Raw genomic sequence first — 21703 nt, forward strand, 5'->3', positions numbered from 1 at the left:
TTCATCTGCAAGCTTCATGAGGCTCTCACCAAAGAGACACCTGATGACACCATTGACTATAAGTGGTCACACCTCCGAAATGCTGTGTACAACTCAGCCATTAATGCCTACGGGAAGAAGGAGAGCAAAAACACTGACTGTTATGAGGCCAACTGGGAGGAGATAGAGCCCATGACTAAGGCAAAGAGGAAAACCCTCCTGGCTTACAAGGCTGCGCCTAGCCCTGGTACATTACAAGCCCTCAGGACTGCCAGGAAAAATGCACAGCAGACCGCCCGCCACTGCGCTGACACCTACTGGCTGAACCTCCGCACCAGTATACAGATAGCTGCCAAAACCGGGGATGCAAGGGGCATGTAGGAGGGTATCAAGAAGGCAACAGGCCCACCCACCTCCAAGATCGTCTCACTCAAGTCCAAGACTGGCGAAGTCATCAAAGACCAGGGGAAACAGCTGCAGAGCTGGGTTGAGCACTATCTTGAGCTGTATGCAACCCAAAACATCGTCACCGATACCGCCTTAGACGCCATCCCAGACCTGCCAGTCATGGAGGAACTAGATACACCACCCACCCTGGAGAAGCTCAGAAAAGCTATCGACTGCCTCGCTTGTGGGAAGGCCCCTGGAAGTGACAACATCCCGCCTGAAGTCCTTGACATCGGTAAACCAGCGCTACTCCAACCCCTGCACAAACTCCTCTGCCTCTGCTGGGGACAAGGACACATCCCCCAGGACATGCGAGATGCCAACATTGTCACTTTGTACAAGAACAAAGGAGACCGCAGTGACTGCAACAACTACCGAGGCATATCCCTCTTCAGCATCGTTGGAAAGGCTTTCGCCTGTGTCGCCCTGGTGCGCTTGTAGACCCTAGCCTCCCGCGTCTACCCAGAGTCCCAGTGTGGTTTCCGAGCCGGCCGGTCAACTGTAGACATGATCTTCTCACTACGACAGCTGCAGGAGAAGTGTCATGAGCAGCAGATGTCCCTTTACATCGCCTTCATAGACCTGACCAAGGCGTTTGACCTGGTCAGCCAGAGTGGACTCTTCAGGCTTCTGCAGAAGGTCGGCTGCCCCCCACAACTGCTGTCTATCATAAGATCATTTCACGAGAACATGCACAGCACAGTGGCTTAACCGTGCAACATCAGAGGCCTTCCCAGTCAGCAGCGGAGTAAAGCAAGGCTGTGTCCTTGCCTCGATGCTTTTTGCCATCTTCTTCTCCATGCTCCTCCAGTACGCCTTCAAGGACTGCAGCGAGGGCATGTACATCCACACCAGGACTGACGGCAAGCTGTTCAACATCGCCCATCAACGTGCTAAGACCAAAGTCACAGAGGTTCTCATCCGTGAATTGCTCTTTGCAGACAATGCAGCCTTGACATCACACACCGGAAAATGGACTGCAGAAACTGGTATGTCGCCAATCTCCCATGCCTGCAAAGAGTTCAGACTGACCATCAGTCTGAAGAAGTTTAACGTAATGGTGCAGGACACAGACTCCACTCCCACCATTGCCATTGTACAACTTGGAAGTCCACCATCTCCAACTCGCTCTCAGCAAAAACGGTATTACAAAAGGCAGGTACAGATGTACCTTATTTTCCGGACTATAAGCCGCTACTTTTTTCCCATGCTTTGAACCCTGCGGCTTAAACAACGAAACGGCTAATTTATGGATTTTTCCGAGGTTTTTCTCGGTTTCACAAGCTTCAAGCCAAAAAAACTGAGACCTATAACCAGTGTTGGGCAGTAACGCGTTACCGGTAACGCGTTACTTTTGACAGTAACGAATACTGTAACACGTTACTTTAAAAAATAAAGTAACTTCGTTACCGTTACCGTATGGTGCGTTACCCGTTAATTTTTTGAATGAATTAATTTCGGCTGAAGTGTAGACTACAGTCTAACCTGTTAACAGCAGCGTCGCATTGTTGGATTGGTGGATGAACCACTGTAAACAGGAAGAAGATGCACCGTGGGCGTGTTTCCATTTATTCAGGTCTGTGCAGCAGTCATGGCGAGTCGAGGCGAGAGCAAGACGAGTTTCTTAAAGTGGAAATATGCTCATTATTTCACTTTAGTTGAGTATAAAGACAAAAACTGTCAAATGTAAGCTGTGTCTTTCTGGTTCGAAGGTCGTATCTACTGCGATAAACAGTTACTCCAATCTGCCGAAGCTCCTTCAGAAACTCCACGCCTCGATGAAGCTAGTAGCTAGAAGCTGACCCGGTGTTCTGTTCTACATTGTTGAGAGTTTTCATACTTCAGCTGTGAAAGGAACATTTTTAAGAGCTCAACACAACAGCAGAAGCCACTTTAGTTTTTGATTGTGAATATATTATTCAGCTTGTTTCGTTATTTATTTCAGAAATGCTTGTGATATATTCAGTTTGTGCTGCTCTGACTTAAATAAAATAGTGTTTAAAAATTACTTTGTGTTCAAGTCAGTTTTGTGTTTGTATAGACCATAACGCATAAAAGGGCATTAAGGGGAACATTAAAGAAGATTCTTTAAAAAAGTAACTAAGAAGTTACTTTTAACAGTAACACATTACTTTTTGGTGTAAGTAATCAACAAAGTAACTGAGTTACTTTTTGAATGAAGTAACGAGTAACTGTAACGAGTTACTATTTTTTAGTAACGAACACAACACTGCCCATAACATTAGACCAATGAAATTGCAGAACAGGTTAAGGTGAACCAATTAAAATCTTTATATTAAATCGGGTGCGCTCCCACCGAATTGGCCTGCACCACATCATAAATATGGATGAGATGTAGGCTACTGTTTAGATACAAGCCGTTGTAACGCGCTGAGTCTGGGTCAAGGGATAGCTTGCTAACTCCAGTTGCAACAGAAATCTTATAAGCACAGACAGGTTTCCAAAACTCGTGCTTTTTTATTTTTCTTGGCAGCATCATTACAGGTTAGTCAAAGAAACTTAGAAATGAGCATCAGAAAATAATAAGGACATATTCCTCGGTCTTGCACACATGCAGTAATACTGGAAAATGTGGCGGCAGGCTATTCCCAAAATACCGCTATGCTCTTAAAGGAGCCACAACATACAGTACAGACCAAAAATTTGGACACACCTTCTCATTCAAAGAGTTTTCTTTATTTTCATGACTATGAAAATTGTAGAGTCACACTTTGCCCATCTCTGCCTCTCTAAAATACACTATTTATACCCAATCATCTCACTGACCTGCTGTCAATTAACCTCATTAGTTGCAAAATGTTTCTCCAACTGTTTAAATTTAAAAACATTTTTTTAAGACTATTTATCTAGACAACTTTCCTTTTATGTTGCAGCTATTAAATTAAAATGAATCTATTTCTTCCATAAAATGGTGCATTTATCCAGTTTAAACACTTGATATATTTTCTATGTTCTATTGTAATTAAAATTATAAATTATAAAATTTGACGTTCATTAAATTCTGTTTTTATTTACATATTACACAGTATCCCAACCTTTTTAGATTCAGAGTTTTATTATACACAGTTGTAAGTAAACACAAAGCTATTTCTTGGTCTCGTTGTCCATTTCTTTCAGGAACCTTCACAAAAATAACGTTACACCCCTTACCCTAAACTTTAAAAGGGAAATGTAATTTGCATTTAACAGAATCTAAAGAAAAGAACGACTGTCTTCTTTTGCTTACAGTGTTTTTATTTCCTGCCAAAGACCGTAAGCTGACACTAGTCGATTCAGCCAAAGATGCTATGTAGTAACCTTCCAACCACAAGATCAAGATGTTCTCTTTTGTAATGTTTTGCACGAGGTTTGAGGTCCTGGATGAACTCTAATGAATTTTATGATGATGCACATTCTAAATAGTTCTTTTATAATAAGATAAGATGTAAAAACATGACTTCCTGCATCGGGTGGTTCAGAAACTGTTCAGAATCTGTTTCCTGAAAAGAAGTCCATTTACTCATACTTTCGTTCTCAGTGTTTGTGCTCTCCAAATCCAGGTTGTCACTCCATGCAAGAGTAATGTACTTCCATTTACACAAATAAAACACGTGTATGATTGAGATTCCTGACTAAAACTCCATGCTTCTGCTACAATATGTAAATAGATTAATGTAAATATAAACTGTAGCGTTTATATTAAAGTTTTCAAAAATGTGCCTATTGTTATGCATAAACCAGTGTTTGTGCATATAATTGGTTCAGTCCCTCCAAAAATAAATATTGCCACATCTCATTAAAACAAGTCAGCATTTTTTTATAATTATACAGTTTCTTCTCAGTCCTGACTGCATTTTACTGAAGTCATCAATTCCCCAAACAAGAAGTGAAACAGTTTGGACACATCACACACATAAAATTAAGCCCTATTCGGATGGGACTAGTTTTACAGGGGGTCGTTAGAGAAATTAATCCCGTTCGAATCTGCCATGTCTGTCTTTAGCCCTATTCGGACGGGACTAGTTTTCCAAACGACGTTTGAGTTAGAATTTGTTTCAGCCGACGTCTGTCATTTCATGTATGGATTCGGACAGGACTAACATCTCCGTGTTTATTGTGGAGGTAGGAGTGTCTGTGTTTTACATGTGGGCGTGGCACAAGACCTCTACATGCATTATTGGTGCGCAGAAAGCAGAAATTTGAATACCGGCATGCTAGGGTTAGTACGGTAGTTCACGTTGACCAAAACACACAAGTAAACACGTTTTGGAAAAAAAAAATTCGTCAATCACAGACATTCGCATTCTGACGGGACTCGATTTCTCAGAGGAGCGCAGAGTTTGCTGAAAAACAGTAGGTAATTTGCTCTGGAATTTTTACAGAGATTTTGTGAGAGAAAAGCCCTATTCGGACGGGACTAGTTTTACAGGGGGTCGTTAGAGAAATTTCTGTTTCACAGAGGTACATTTAATCCCGTCCGAATCTGCCATGTCTGTCTTTTTCTCACACGACCTCTGTAAAAATCCTACCTAACAGTAGTTACCTACTGTTTTTCAGCAAACTCGGCGCTCCTCTGAGAAATCTAATCCCGTCCGAATGCGAATGTCTGTGATTGGTGAAAATGTTTTTTTTTCAAAACGAGTTTTCTTGTGTGTTTTGGTCAATGTGAACTACAGAACTAACCCTAGCGTGCCGATATTCAAGTTTCTGTTTCAGTCATATGACCATACGCAATCCACGCATCCTGGACATGTGGTCTTGTGCCATGCCCACATGTAAAACACAGACACTCCTACCTCCGTAATAAACACGGAGATGTTAGTCCCGTCCGAATCCATACATGAAATGACAGACGTAGGCTGAAAAAAATTCTAACTCAAACGTCGTTTGGAAAACTAGTCCCGTCCGAATAGGGCTTTAGACACATAAGATGTCTCACACAAAGATTATACAATTATCATACAGATCAAAGTGTCATTTATAAATGCATTAATTTTTGAACAATTAGAAAAATTCAGCAATACTCTATTTATGTATCTTTATCTTAAGCTTTATTACTAACAGATATTAAAAAATATTTAGATAAAGCATTTTTATGCTATTTTTTCTATTATATATAATGTCTCAAAATTTTACATTATAATAAAACACATTCAAAATGAAAGCAAATGAAATGCCATTATTGTTATATATCTTTCTTCTCAATTTTATTTTTTAATTTTTATCTCAGTTCCAGAATTTAGAATTGGCTTATAAAAAGCTTGTCTCTATTCCTATTTTAAAGATATCGTCATTTCCCAAAATTGATTGTATTGTTTTTGAAGAAGAATAACCCTGAATGGTCTCACCTTTACTAAATGTATACTCCAAAGATATAAAAAGTGGAAATTAAAGAATTATATCACGAACAAGTCAAATGTATTGATACAAATCTTGTATTTACAGAGCAATAAAACGAAGTGAAATCACAGCATCCTGGTCTTTGAGGCGTCCTTCAGTTCTGTGCTAAGTGAGTGCTAAATCCAGCTCTTTTCTCACGGTAAAGCTCATGAGGTCATGATGATTGTTGATGTGTATCTGAAAGGCGGAGTTTCTTTTTCTTTTTGCTAGTCTTTGCTTATAACAGGCACCACTTGTTAGTGACACTGTACTCAAACTTAACAGAGTGTGAAAATTTCCACTTCTTTACTTGACTTCCTCTCAGACTGGTGGAGAAAAAAACAAAAATCAATAAGTGTTAAAAAGATGTCAGCCCCGAGAAGATCATCTGGTGAGGTTCATGTCGATCTACATTCTTCAACAGGTTTTAAATTAAATTAAGATGCGTTGAGTGTAAAACATCACAGCACACATGACGCTGAGGCAAATTGGAAATCTGATTGATTGGTTAAAGAAACAGACTCATTGCTAATATAGACTAAGATACATAGATACATAAGATACAGGTCTGAAAGCCCTGGGCAGATTAGATTGACATGGCAGCACATAAAGGCTGAAATTTGATTGGAGCAGTGTGTCAGTGTGTCAGGAATCCCCCTGCCACGGCCCTTTCAGTGGCTGTCATACCTCGGTGCGTCAGGGAAAGCCCTGCTCCTTCGCTCATGCCTACCCCGCCCACATGGAGCTCATCACAATCGGGCTTCATTCAAAACACCGGAGACTTATTCCAAGCACTCATCACACCGCCCACAATCACCTACACTCTTGGTCCGTTATTGTATGTTCATGTGTGTCTATGCACGTTCATGGTGGTATGCGTCTCCGCATATGCATCTCCCGCTACATACCTTCTCCTCCCGGACTCCTCGCTCTCTCCACAGCTGCGTTTACCTTACCCAGCGCACCTCGGACTACCGACGCTTCTCCGTCGCTGCCTCCACACCGCGTTTCCTGCATAACGCACCGTGGATATTATTTACGGACTGCCTTTTGCCGGATTATCCCAATCTCTGCGGGTATTTTGTGTTGGCTCTGCCTTTTGTTTAATAAACACGTGTGCTTATATTCCAGCTTCCGCCTCAGTATCCGCCGCGTAACACAGTGCAGCCAGGAGAAATTCTACGATATGAAAAGAATAAATTGTTGGGAATAAATTCATGCAATTTTATGTATGGAGGGTCTATTTGTCTGCAGGAAGACCCCATCTTATACGGACTGTAGCAGATGAACAGCTGGTCCAACTTTCTTTACAGGGCAGTTCTGTGGATGAATGTGGCCAGAACCACGGGGCACGCTGGTGAGAGCGTACGCATAGACGTGCATACACAATGCGGACATTTAGTTCAATCAAGAGCCGGCCGAGCATGCTCCGCTCCCAAACAAGTGGTATACAGACTGTGTGTATCCCACCCCCACCGTGATGACGTGGGGCAAGGAAAAACACACAGCCGAAAGGATCGCTTGCTGTTATCTATCTTTTTGATTTTTTAGCTTCTTACCTTTACTTTTACCTTCTTACCTTGGAAGGAGAACAGACACACCGAGCACTTTCTGAACAACAGATGCTAGCTACGTCACCCCACCGGTGAAGTCATGCCCTTCCTTTGGACAGATTACACGGGTGGGTTCAGAACGTGGTCACGCAGATGCGTTCCCAAAGCGTTGTTGATGCAGCTGGAGTTCCTGAAGAGGATTAGCAGCAATAAATTAGACTATGACTTGTAGATCCTGACTGAACCCAAGAATTTTATCAGGAAGTGTTTCAGTGTTTCTAAAGGCTCCTGCAAATTCTCTACAAGGGTTTGTTTAATGCCGTGCCAAAGACAATCAGCACTTAATGTGAATAAATTTTTCATGAGTGCACTTTTAAACTGGTAAATCTAAATTAGGGTAAGTGTAGAAAAGCCTTTTCCTTTAATTGTTTTTCCATGCTTCACCACTTCACCAAAGTAAACTAACTGGACTAACCATGGTGTGTTTACTGAAGAGGGCACTGCCCGAACTGACGTTGAGAACTTCTGCAATACTGCCATTGTCTATTTTACATCTTTATTGTTCCATGATTGTTTAGATGTATCTGTTTTGTTGCATAGGTTCTTTACTTGGACTATCTAAGATGTTGGTGGCAATCACCTGTGTGTTCCACAGCTCACCTAATATTTTCGAACAGTTTTGTAGCCCCTACTTTCTTGGTTCTGTTTCAGTACTGAGAGCCCCCTATAGCTTTGTAAGGTCTTTGGAGAATGTGGTTTTATTAGCAAGATATCCAGGAAATCATACAGAAATCGCTAATATACATCTGGTGTAGTGGCCCCCTCTGTAAGCCAGAGTGGAGTAGTAAAATGTTCTGTATTCGTAGTTTGTAAAAACAATATCCACACATAAAATAATCACATAAAATGAACAGGTGAACTACACACATACAACCGCATAACACACTGCCCTCTAGTGGCTGACCAATAATAATTATGCAGTGTTACCTCAACTTGAGAGTTTAATTCATTCTGGGAATGAGCTGGCAAACCCAAAATGCTTTTTCACTAAAACAATTTTTCCTATAAGAAATAAAGGAAAATCAATCGATGTGTTCCACACACCCATAAATACACATATAAAATCATTTTTAATTGTTTAGTAATGGGCGCACCCTGTGATCATTATGCCATATGGCGTGAACTTTTTGTTCGCTGACCAATACATCGCTTGCAACTCAACACAATTTTTATTTAACATTTTTGCTTATACACTGATCTGCCTGAATCCTGGGTTACTCGCAAACCGAGGTTTCACTGTAATCAGAATCAGAATCAGAATCAGGTTTATTGGCCAAGTGTGTTGACACACACAAGGAATTTGGTTCCAGCTGTTTGTTACTCTCAAAAGTACAGACATAAATAAAAACCTATACATGACAAAACAGACACAACAAGACAAAAACAGACTATACAAGACAATACAGACAATATGAGACAGTATAGACAGTGTGGGTAATAAATAGGGATACAGACCAGTAATGTACATAAAGTGTGGGAGTGCATGGTGGTGCAAATGACAGTATTGTGTGCCAGGTATGATGAGATAGTTTACTATAAAACTGTGTACAGTATATAGAAGCAGAAGCAATAGTGTGTGCAACATATACAGATAATGTGATGAGTGACAGTTCTGTGCAGTACTCATAGATATGAGCAGGGAATATAATTATGGTCAGTTGTTAGTGAGGGTGATTGCTTGGGGAAAGAAACTGTTCCTGTGTCTGGCAGTTTTAGTGAACAAAGTTCTGTAGCGCCTGCCAGAAGGGAGGAGCTGAAAGATGTTGTGTCCAGGGTGTGAAGGGTCATTAATGATTTTTCCTGCCCGGTTTCTGGTTCTTGTATGGTACAAGTCCTGGAGAGTGGGCAGGGGGCACCAATGATTCTTTTAGCTGTTTTAACAGTTTTCTGCAGTCTGTTTCTGTCCTGTTTTGTTGCTGCTCCAAACCAGATGGTGATTGATGAGCACAGGACAGATTCAATGACTGCAGTGTAGAACTGTATCAACAGCTCCTGTGGCAGACTGTACTTCCTTAATTGCCTTAGAAAGTACATCCTCTGCTGGGCCTTTTTCAGAATCGAGTTTATGTTTGATTCCCATTTCAGGTCTTGGGAAATGGTAGTGCCCAGAAACTTGAAGTTCTCCACAGGGGACACAAGGTTGTTGGATATTGTGAGGGGGAGTAGTGTTGAAGGATGTTTCCTAAAGTCCACTATCATCTCCACAGTTTTGAGTGTGTTTAGCTCAAGGTTGTTCTGACTGCACCATAGCACCAGCTGCTTCACCTCCTGCTTATATGCAGACTCGTCACCATCTTGGATTAGTCCAATGAGCGTGGTGTCATCTGCAAATTTCAGGAGTTTGACAGTTGGGTCACTTGATATGCAGTCATTCGTATAAAGGGAGAATAGCAGTGGGGAAAGGACACACCCTGAGGAGCACCAGTGCTGACTGTCCGAATACTGGAGGTAACACCTCCCAGTCTCACCTGTTGTTTCCTGCCTGTCAGGAAGCTGGTGATCCATTGACAGATGGCAGGGGTATAGTAAGGTTTAGGAGTTTGAGTGGAGGATTCTTGGAATTATTGTATTGAAAGCCGAACTAAAGTCAACAAACAAAATCCGGGCATATGTTCCTGGGCAGTCAAGGTGTTGCAGAATGTAGTTTAGCCCCATGTTGACTCGTCATCCACCGATCTGTTTGCTCGGTATGCAAACTGTAGGGGATCCAGCAGCTGTTCTGTCACCTTCTTTAGATGGGCCAATACCAGCTTTTCAAAGGTCTTCATGACGACAGATGTCAGAGCGACAGGCCTGTAGTCATTCAGTCCAGTAATGGAGGGTTTCTTGGGGACTGGGATGATTGTGGAGAGTTTAAAGCAGGAGGGACCTCACACAACTCCAGTGATCTGTTGAAGATAGAGGTGAAAATGGGAGCCAGTTGGTCAGCACATGCTTTGAGACAGGAGGGGAGACACCATCTGGGCCGGAGCCTTCCTTGTCTTCTGTCTCTGAAAGAGCCGATACACATCCTTTTCACAAATCGTGAGCGCAACTTGAGTGCTGGAAGGAGTTGTAAGAGAGGAATCCAGAGGTGTGATGGGGCAGACATTGGGCTGGGTTGGATGAGAGGTGTGAAGATATTGTCCTCAAACCTGCAGTAGAAGGTGTTGAGGTCGTCAGCCAGGTCTTTGTTTGCTTCAGTGGGAGGGTGGTCTCCTGTAGTTTGTGATATTTTGCAGGCCTTTCCACACTGATGCAGGGTCGTTAGCTGAAAACCTGCTTTTCAGCTTTTCAGAGTAGCTTCTTTTGGCTATTCTGATCTCCTTTGTCAGTTGGTTCCTGGCCTGCTTGTACAGAGCTTTGTCCTCCCCTCTGTATGCATCTTCCTTGGCATGTCGAAGTTTTTTCAGTTTGGCTGTGAACCATGGCTTGTTGTTACTGAACTTGCAGAAGGTTTTGGTTGGCACACACATATCTTCACAAAAACTGATGTAGGATGTCACAGTGTCAGTCAGCTCATCCAGGCTGTCAGTTCCAGCCTCAAAGACACTCCAATCAGTGCAGTCAAAGCAGTGATAACAATAATAACAATAACAATAATAATAATAATAATAATAAGGCTTCTAAGTTTCGATTTAATCAGAATCACTTTATTGATATCAGAAGTGAAAAGTAAAGTAAAGTAAAGTAAAGTAATGTATTTACTTTATGTATTTACTTTATGTATTTACTAATGTTTTTAAATCACTAAATCACATGCATTTGTAACAAATGAGTGTAAACTTGTTTTTATTATGTATGTATATTTAAACAGAACATAATATTTAAAGGTAAATTATGTAGCAAATATGAATAGAAAATATCAGAGAGAAATTTGTAGCAAACATTTTAGACAGTTTTTTTACATGCAATTTTTATAACAACAGTTATGTACGTGGATATTATCCGCATATATATTTAAATCATTCTTCTGCCGGAAAATATTTTCTGGATCTTTTAATTAGCTTCACTGTGATCTGTCTCAGTCTCTTCATGACCTCATTTCCCACCTGATCGAGTCAAAATGCACAGGTTTAGTATTTCATGATATTTTCCATTTCAACTCATAACACAAAGATAAATAATTCTGTCTCTGTCATGCGGTTACAGGATGATAATCAACAGCCAAGCAGGTTATATCTAAAATGTTTTAAATCCTCACTTATGCTTTAGCAATTTACCAGTGATTAGTGTTTTTATTTATTAAAGATTTAGATGTCATTTTATCCATTTGAAGTTAATAGTGCAAAGTCTTCAACACAAAAATAATTCCTGTTTTCTATTTGTTTCTCATTTACATTATAGCAGCAATAAACACTTGTTCTATCACCACCCTTTCTTTCTTTGTATATATTGAAGTGTGTTAAGGAAAAATAAGAAAGTTATGTGGAGCAGCTGCACTACGGTCAGTTAAATAAAATAAATCAGATTTTAGAATGCAACAGTGTAGTGTTATAAAACTAAACAAGATATTCAGTCTTCATTTAACAAAGTATAACTTTATACCTCACATTGTGTATCGAACTTCTTATCCGTCTGATGTCATCATTTCCGTGTCTTCACAGAACAAATGATAACCGGGAGATTCTGAGAGAGAAATCATCATCAAGCTTTCCAAAAACAAAATAAAATGCAGAACAGAATCTGAAAGTAATATTTTATTTAACTCTATTTAATATATATATCATTATTTATCTACACTGAAAAAACGAACTTTTTGTTGTAGTAAAATATATTAGATTAACCCTAATAATTTGTACATAGTAATATTAACATTTATTGAATACTAGTTTTTCCTAAGTAGAATTGTAAATAAATACACAATTAATTCATGTACAAAATGAACTGTGTGGAACTAGTAAGTTTTATTAGATATTTTATCGTATTATTTAACTTTTTTTTTATAGTCGCTGCACATAGTCCTAAAAATACCAATTAAATTTTATTAAAAAACTTTAGTGCATTCAAGTCTGTGCATTGCGTATGCGCCATTGGACCCTTCATGACCGTCGTTTTGGATCAGAGGAGGGCTGTTTCACGTGGCTAGTTGTAGTAAGGTGAGTTATTTTTACATTTCTTCTGTAATTTGCGTCATTTTATAGGTCTGTGAGCATTTGTATAGTTTTTGTTAGGTTATTTTGTTGTATAATACCTTACTTCAGTAAAATAACGTTAATGTTAGGGGTCAACGTTACACTTTTAACGGTAATGAGGCCAAGAACTTTTCATAGCCATTTACCAAGCGTCGAGGCATTCCGTTTTTCTTAACGTTACAGGTTATGCAATTAACTTACTAATCAGGCAGATTCCTATAGAAATACTTGATGCTGTGATCCAATTCGTACCATATAAATACGTAATATAAATATATTCACTGAAAAACGTAACCATATTATTTTCTATCATGGTAGTGATATTTAAAGTACATGAATTTGATATTAGACATGAATAGATAACACGACACATTAGCCATGTTCAGTGCTGTGTTCAAAATTTGCGGGTTCATAATGTGCTGCAAAGGGCGAGTCATGAAGTAAGCGCGGATATCACGAGTCCTGAAGGTGAAATATCCTTGCACAGAAATGTCTGGTAAACAATCCATAACAGTACAGTGTAGGAAAGGAAATATTCATCTTTAGATAGAAAAAAGTACTTGATGTTGCATTATGTGATTGACCTTGCAGTATAAAAAATTACTTAAGTCTGCATGCTGAACAACACTGCTTAGTTACAGTACTGTGCAAAAGTCTTAGATGTGCTAGTATTTTACCCCCAAAAGAGGTTTTAAGCCAGTTAAGTTTTTCCCTTGCTGTATTGTACCAGTAAGAATTTTCAGCTTACATTTTTAAACATTCATTTTGTCATTATTTGTAATAATCCAGTTAGATTTTTGTATGCACAAGGAGTCTGACAACAGCCGGTGCTACACACCTGATCTCATCATCATCAAATTATTATTAGTATATATTAGTAAACTGAGACAAACTAAATTCAGAAGAACTTAACTGGCTTAAAACCTCTTTTGGGGGTAAAAATACTAGCATGCCTAAGACTTTTGCACAGTTCAGTATGTGTTGACAACATTATTCTCTTCACAGAACCAAAGCATTGAGGTGAGGCATGAAGCTATTATCTGGAGCCTCATACTGTACCTTGGCGAAAAATAAGAGGAGCTTTTTAAAGAATGCCTGGTAAAGCTTTTTGTGATATAGCATTTTTAAATTGTGTTACCATAAAGTTAAGCCTGAACTGAAATAAGAGCCACATAAATTCTTAATCTAATGCCATGTTCTACTAAACTATTCGAGGGTTGTTTTACCAGTACAAACCAAGTAATATTTATTGTTAATTATGTGCAGGAGGACAGTCGCAGTGACACCATGCAACACATCCTTAAGATTCTGGTGGTCTATGGAGCTGGTGTAGAGGATTCAGTGGATGTATCTATTATTCTCGAAGGCCGGGGGATCCTACCAGGATGTCACAACGTGGCTAAAGCTTGTGCACTACATATGGGGTTGATTTTTCCCCTTAACCTTGCATACCCCAAAGCCCTGCGCTATAATTTTGAGGTGTTTCAAAAACTTTTTCTAGAACTGGATGGGATTAAGTTGTTCTCTAAAGTTCAAACTTAAAAGTCCAAGCTGCTAAATTATAGTGTGTTTGTGATGGCAAATTCTGCACATTATTGGATGAAATTACAACACCCCAACTCAGTGTTTCATCCTGCATGTTCTGGTGAACCCTTTTCATAAATAATTATTTTGAGTTGTTCTGTTGTTTTGAAATTGCTTTGATACATAATTTGTACTTTTGCCATTTGTACTAAATTGATCTTTAGAAGCGTTTTCAGTTTTATGCCTTATAACCAACTGGTCTTACTGTCATCAAGAGAGACCAGACTTTAGAAGCATTGATGTGTTTATACTGTGTGTTTTGAATTTACTTTATTCAAGGCAAATAGTGGTGGGAATATGTTTTGTTAAAGTTATAATTTTTTGCCAGTTTTCATTTACTTTTATCTAGAGCGTTTAACATCTTTAATAAACATATTTAAAATCTGTTTTATGCTAAATGTTTTGATACCGTTGGGAAAAAATAAACAATTGAATTGTATTAATCACTGTGATTTGTGTTGAAAGCATACACAAAGTGATTACATTTATTTGGTAATATCATTATTATTAATAATGTTTACTTAATTATTACTACAAAAGAAAATAAAAAACAGTAAATGCAATTTACCCTAAAAAAGTAAATAAGATTTATTAAATATTTCTAGTACAGCAATGTTACACACTTTAAAATTATCTAATAGAATTTACCTAAATAATTCAAATAAATCTAACTTCTAAAATAAAAATAATTAAGAAACATTTACTTATTTTTTTTACCAAAAATTTCATGGATTATTAAGTAGATTTAAATTGATTTTGCTAGATAATTAATACTTGAAATTAGGCAGTAAATGTTACTTAAAAACTACTTGGTCAGGGCTCTCTTTGCATGAAATATTGCAGCAATATGGCATGGAGGCAATCAGTCTGTGGCACTGCTGAGGTGTTCTGGAAGCCCAGATTGCTCTGATAGCAGCCTTCAGCTCTTCTGCTTTGTTGTGTCTGGTGTCTCACATCTACCTCTTCATGGATTCTTTATGGATTCTCAATAGGGTTTAGTGGCGATTGCTGGCCAATCAAGCACAGGGATACCATAGTCCTTTAACCAGCGTATTAGTGCTTTTGGCAGTGTGGGCAGATGCCAAGTTCTGTTCCTTATTTGCCTAATAAATGTCAATCGATATTTTAGTTTTAAAATATTTTTTGTTTATGTTGGTTAGTTTTTCCTGTATTATGTGTAATACAATTGTTAAACTCAGTACATCTGATTAAATGCTAAAGTTCTTAAAGCAGGTCGTGCTGACAAATTGTTACTGCTGCTTTTGGATGAATTCCTTCTACACAAATCACATAAATGAACAAAAAAATACTTTGCTTTTTTAAAAGGGTGAACTTTACAAAATGTCAGTGACATTGTGTCCTAATCATTGTATTTTCTTTAAAAGTCTTTAAAATCTTCAAAGTCTTGAAAAAAGATTTCTTTAAAATCATTTTTTACTTTCAGAATGAATTACTCAATCACTCTGAAAATAGCTGTAGTTATAAAATGGTTGTCTTACACCTGTTACAGTCTTTTCAACTGGTCATTTTTGACCTCTACTGTCTAAATGCACATTCACACTATTTTCTTGGTGGGAGGGTCACAAACTATGAAATTTGTGAAACAAATCACTGTAGGCATTTACATTTCATGATCGAAACAGATATGGAGGCAAAGACATTTTATTCCAAAAGAAAGATGCTGTTTATGCAGGCAATAAACGAAAGGTAAGAAAGTCTTTTAATTTAGTTATTTTGTTACCTGGTTTTCCATTTCTTCATTTCACACTACGTTTTTGCTGTACTTGTGTGATAACCTTAATACTGTCTTTACAGCATTTTGGGAAAGAAAACAAGCAATGTCCAGTGTAGCATCTGGGCAAGGGTCATTTAGACTTCATGTCCCAGGCATTCCTTTTAACCCTTGACATCTGCATTTCAAACAAAGTATGGCACTGGAATGTTGATAGGTTGTATTTGGTTGTATTAATTCAGAGAGAGGCCTATATATAGCTGCTGTAACAAATAGAAGGAACTAAATTGTTTCACTGGCATTTAACAGAGGAAAAGTAAAACGTTTCCTTTTTTAAAGTTAAATTTGCTGGAAATTAAAGTCAAATAAGAAGAATAAATCAAACAAGTATCTGAAGTTTAAAGAAAGAAAAACTATTGGAAGGTAAATCTGCTACATCACAAAGTCCATTCATTGATTCGTTTCTTATAAAGTGTTTTATTATTCCTATAATGGCAAAAGATGAGAGAGGAAGTAACTAGTTTACTTCTGTCTGTTTCTGTGTGCTTTCAGTTACTGCTGTAAGTCTAGAAAAAGTGTGTGCACACACACAGTGAAAACTTGAAGTTGACAAAGTGAAAGCTGTCCATGACAGACCTGTTTGAGTGTTTTGAGTTCACGAGTTTTGACCATGCACTGAAAATGCACAGACTAAATATAAATGCAAACCCAGAACTCAATTAAATGCCAACTGTCTCCCAAGTATTCCTCTTCTCTAATTCTACAGTAGTGCCATGACCCGGATCTGAGGAAAGAGTTCTATACCATGATAGAAACCACCAAACCCAATTTTAACTAACTACAATAGTAGCTGTACAGTAGTGACTGTTTCTGAAGCCCTCATGAAAAGAGCAGACTGGAAGCACTGTTATATATTGTATTGGTGCAGGTCACTTAAACTAAGGAAGGGGTGTTGATTGCAAAATGTTGTTGGGATTGGCTCATTATAATTTCCTTGGCTGTGCATTTGGTCTATGATTTAACACACACTTATAGCTTGTTTCCTTTGATTGGCCATTTGTGGTGATGTTTTCAGGTGGTGATCATCATGTTGAGAAGTTCAGCTGGTAAATTCATCAACAATGGAAGTGTTATTGTGCCCCTTATCCTTAATCAATGCTTCCTTTAAAAAATGCACAGACATTGCCAGGCTTTTACTTCCTCTTTCATCTCCATACCACTCGGTCCTCCCTCACCACATCCATAAACCTCCTCCTTGATCTTCCTCTTTTCCTCCTGCTTGGCAGCTCCATCCTCAGCATTCTTCTACTGATATACCACATGTCCCTTCTCTGCACATGTCCAAACCATTTTAATCTAGCCTCCCTCAATTTGTCTCTCTCTCTAATAAACTCGTTTCTAATCCTGTCCATCCTTGTTACTCCCAATAAAAATCTCAACATCTTTAGCTCTGCTACCTCCAGCTCCACCTCCTGTTTTTACTCAATGCCACTGTCTCTAAACCATAAAACATAGCATGTCTCACCAGAGACATTGTCAGGCTATTAAAACATTAATACACAACTGGGATAATGGCTTTAGCACCTACTATTTAGAGCTAAAAATGGTCCTGCAGACCTTTTAGTTTTTTTTATTATATGGATGCAAGCCTTATACAATTTTAGACTTAGAAAAATGTGGGATTAAAACCTTTTAAAAGTGACAAAGACATCCATTAATTTCTTAACATGACAAAAATTTAATTCTCAGAGAGTAATTTTTATTTAAAAAGTAGATTGTATTTTAACCTGACAGAGTAAAAGCAGAATGTACTGGACCAATTTGTGTCAAATGTTTTTAGTAAGTTTTGAATGTGCGTTAAAAATACAGACTAAATAAACCAGAGGCCAGCAATTAATTGAAATTCTTTAGTGTTCCGCATACACTCTCCGTCCCCAGTGTTCTATACACTACAACATCCTGTTTGCACTTACCCACAGTAATGCTAATGGAGCTGCTCCTGGATGAAGTGGAGTTACTTTCCCTGTATGTGTAATCACAGGTGTACTCGCCCTGATGTGAAGCTTCTACAGTCAGAGTAAATGTTGTTGTAGACTCTGCAGTTTGCTTCTTTATTAATGTTCCAGTTTTATATAAACTGAAGTCTACAGAGATGCATGTTGGGCTGGGTGTGGAACATCTGAACTGAAGGACTTCTCCAGGTGAGACCACAGAGTTTGGGGAGATCCGAGTCAATGTAGGAGCCTGCATGTCTAATATATTGAGAATATTTAATACATTAGCAACTATATATGCTTAAAAAGGCAATTGAAATTAAAATAATAATAATAAATAATAACGTACTTGAGCACACGACTCCAGCATCTTCTTCATGTCCACAGTTCTCTACTCCAAATCCTCTGTGTGAGCACTGATCTATGTAGCTCTCAGTTCCATTACAATGAACATCATCCAGCCAGGTTGGTTCACTTCCCTGACCAAAGCGTGCATTAGGAGGAGCACTGACGGCTTTACCACATCCAAGCTGCCTACACACCACCTCTGCATCCTTTAAGTCCCAGTCATCATCACACACTGTTCCCCAACTGCCATTGTTATGGATCTCCACTCGACCACAACAGTTACTTGGACCATTCTTCAGCCTGATCTGATTATGGACTGATTGATTATATAAACAACACAAGGTTTTTATTAATGACTGATTTTTATGTTAATCGGTTCTTCTCATAAGCTATAAAAATGTAATAATAGAAACAACAGCAGCTGAGTTGCAAAAAAAAGTATAAACAAGCCTTTCTAATTAATTAAATTAAAGGATTTATTTATAACTAAATGTTTCAGTTTGCTTATATAAATAAGAAAATAAGAACAAATATATTAAAAAAAGACACAAAAGAAATTAAAGAACAAAACAGGAAACAATATATAATATATTATTGTGATGCGGAGAATGAGGCGGAAGCCGAAGTATGCGCACACAAACTCTTTAATGAACAAAAAGGCAGGAAATACACACACCGGTAGTGAAGCTGTATATTCCTGTGAACTATAACGGCAGGTCGTGTAAGGTAATCCACAGGACCACGCTGGGGAAAGCGCGACGCTGGCGGCAGAGCGCCGCAGTGCAGACAGCGTGACGTGTGGAAAAACAATAACGGACAACGTGTGGGTGAACATGGGCCGCTTATATGTGTGTGTGGTTAATGGAGATCAGGTGCACCGTGTTGTTAATCAGGCGAGCAGCTCCGTGCGGGCAGGGCTGGTGCGGGTGAAGACGCAGGGTGCTCCCTGACTATTCTATTCTATTCTATTCTATTCTATTCTATTCTATTCTATTCTATTCTATTCTATTATTTTTTATATTTAAAAGAATTTAAATAGAGGTACATTTAAGTTCGTTGACATTCACTAAAACCACTTGTGTCAGCAAAACAACCAGGTCAGAATTCTTTGCGTTTCATAAGTTAAATGAATCAATTTAATATAAAAATGAAATTTATAATCTTGTTTGCCATCATTGGTGTGCCAACCTGCTCTGCTGTGTTATGTAATCTCATGTACAGATGTATGTGTAGGTTATAAGAATCTTTAAACAGTATAATTTCAACACTGACAAATTCTGCACTAAGCTCTGTCAGATTTATCTCCAATATGTGGAAGCAGTGCCATTTTATTCTGTATGCAAATGCATGATATTGTGGATTATTAATTTATTTTAGTTTTTTGTGGACCGTGTTTGTCCTTAAATAATAGTGAATTTTATAAATATTATCACAATGATGTTGGGTCATAAAGAGTTTTCTGTACCTGAGCAAGTAACACCAGCATCTTCACCATGGTTACAGTTGTGTTTCCCAAATCCATTATGACTGCACTCTGTGATGTCACTTTCATTTCCAGAACACTGAACATCATCCAGCCATATTGGGTCACTTCCCTGACCAAAGTGGGCACTTTGATGATAACTGACAGCTTTACCACATCCAAGCTGTCTACACACCACATGTGCATCATTCAGATCCCAGCTATCATCACACACTGTTCCCCACTGGTTATTATAATTGATTTCCACTCTACCAGAGCAGGAGTTACTGCCACCAGCGAGTCGTATGTTAGTACCTAATATAAACAGAAACATGTAGATTAATATTAATTAATGATAATTTGTCATTACTACACATACAAATGTGAAACAGAGAAAAAAGAAAATGAAGCTAGATCAAAAACCAGTAACTGTGAACCATTAACAACAAACAAAGACTCAGTAATCGCAGCTGAACTGGTTGATTAAACAAAGGACACAAAGGAGTATTTACACACACACTAATAAACACAAATTTGAAGATACAGTATTTGTGAATGCAAAACATGTGAACATTAGGATTAATGACAGAAAAATGGTGGGGCATGATATAAATAACAAATACATACACCAGAGACACATGACAAAACCAAAAGCTCAAGGCTTCATAAATACAGAAGTAAGAAATGGTGCTATAAGATGTGCTACCCAAGGGGGGATCATTGACACTGTTCCTTTAAAAACTTGATAAGGACCTTTTCAGCAATATATTATAAAATCTAAATATTTCTGGACTATTAAACCATTCCATAATGTATGGAAGAAAAAGAAAATAAGAAAAAATATAGCTGCAAGCAGCGATGGCGGGCCCTCGCACATTTGTGAATCGCTATACGGTGCCTTCCAGAAAACAATGTACGGTGGGCAAGTGCATCAAGTGGGTAAATACTAGTGGACTATTTTATGTTGTTACTGACCCATTTGTGGACTGTAGGTAAAAGAAACCCCACATTTTAGACAAACGGGGGCACTAGTGAGCCACTTAAGAGACACACCATTGTCCGACCTTTTTGTCCACACTTGTGATGTATGTGACTTGTCAAATGTGATGTATGTGTCAAATTTCAAGATAATCTAAAATAAAGCCTTAAATATGCCTGAAATAAAAGTAAAGTTTGACACGTTGCCATGGGAACAGCGTTCGAGATATCAAAAATCACGTTGCAATTCATCATCTACAATGTCTCCGCATCATGTTGATTACGTTTGGTGTCAATCGCATAAATATCCTGGGAGGAGTATTTAAAAGGTCACCACATGCAACTGTCAAAAAATCCACCTTTTGTGACTGACACACTTCCTGGTGCCTGTTGGTGGTGCTATGTCCAAGATTCACAATAGGCACATCGATGCGATCGGAATCCTTGGCCGAACATACAAACCGCGTGTCATACAATTAGAAATTTTTTTGCTTTAGATATTAGACACTTCCTGTTTCTCTGAATTCGCCATAAATTTGTCGCCTCGCCATGGCAGCACCGTTCGAGATATCAAAAATCCCTTCACAATTTCGCAAGTGCAATGTCTCGGCATCATGTTCACCACTTCTGATGTCAATCGCATGAATTCCCTAGGAGGAGTATTTAAAAGTTCACCACATGCACTTTTGAAACTATCCAAAATGGCCGACTTACTGTTGGGCGGAGCTAATAGGTTTGATTGTGAAAGTTGTTCGGGTCGATGAGATCTATATGCCTACCAACTCTCGTTCATGTGCGTACATGTTTGCCTGATCTGTGCACCAATATTTGTTGTTTACATTACAGGGGGCGCTACAGAGCCCTATTGCTACGCCTATGTTCCAGCCTTTGAGAGGTCCTAATGGCAGACGACTTTGACGTCTGTGCCAAATCTCTGGTGTTTTTGAGCATGTTAAGGCACCCAAAGTGCATGCCAAGTGCTTCAATACGCCTGAAAATGAAAGTAAAGTTTGAGGCGTTGCCATGGGAACGGCGTTCGAGATATCAAAAATCCCTTGGCAATTTATTATCTA

The 21703-nt window shown here is 38.6% G+C and overlaps 1 protein-coding gene and 1 long non-coding RNA gene across 2 annotated transcripts in view; one reads left to right on the plus strand and one right to left on the minus strand.

The window, feature by feature from the left end:
* Positions 1 to 21703, minus strand: part of LOC124397120 (deleted in malignant brain tumors 1 protein-like) — a 224632-nt gene that overhangs the window by 185069 nt on the left and 17860 nt on the right. The window contains exons 4-5 of the mRNA XM_046866619.1: positions 19656 to 19967; positions 18192 to 18506 (exon numbers count right to left, since the gene is read on the minus strand). Coding sequence (XP_046722575.1) covers positions 18192 to 18506; positions 19656 to 19967 — 627 coding nt within the window. The remainder of the gene's footprint in view (positions 1 to 18191; positions 18507 to 19655; positions 19968 to 21703) is intronic.
* Positions 13213 to 14502, plus strand: LOC124396551. Its single transcript, XR_006927795.1, has 2 exons — positions 13213 to 13630; positions 13799 to 14502. It is a non-coding gene; the product is annotated as an uncharacterized LOC124396551 (long non-coding RNA).

This window comes from Silurus meridionalis, chromosome 14, assembly GCF_014805685.1.
Source record: "Silurus meridionalis isolate SWU-2019-XX chromosome 14, ASM1480568v1, whole genome shotgun sequence".
NCBI lineage: Eukaryota > Metazoa > Chordata > Actinopteri > Siluriformes > Siluridae > Silurus > Silurus meridionalis.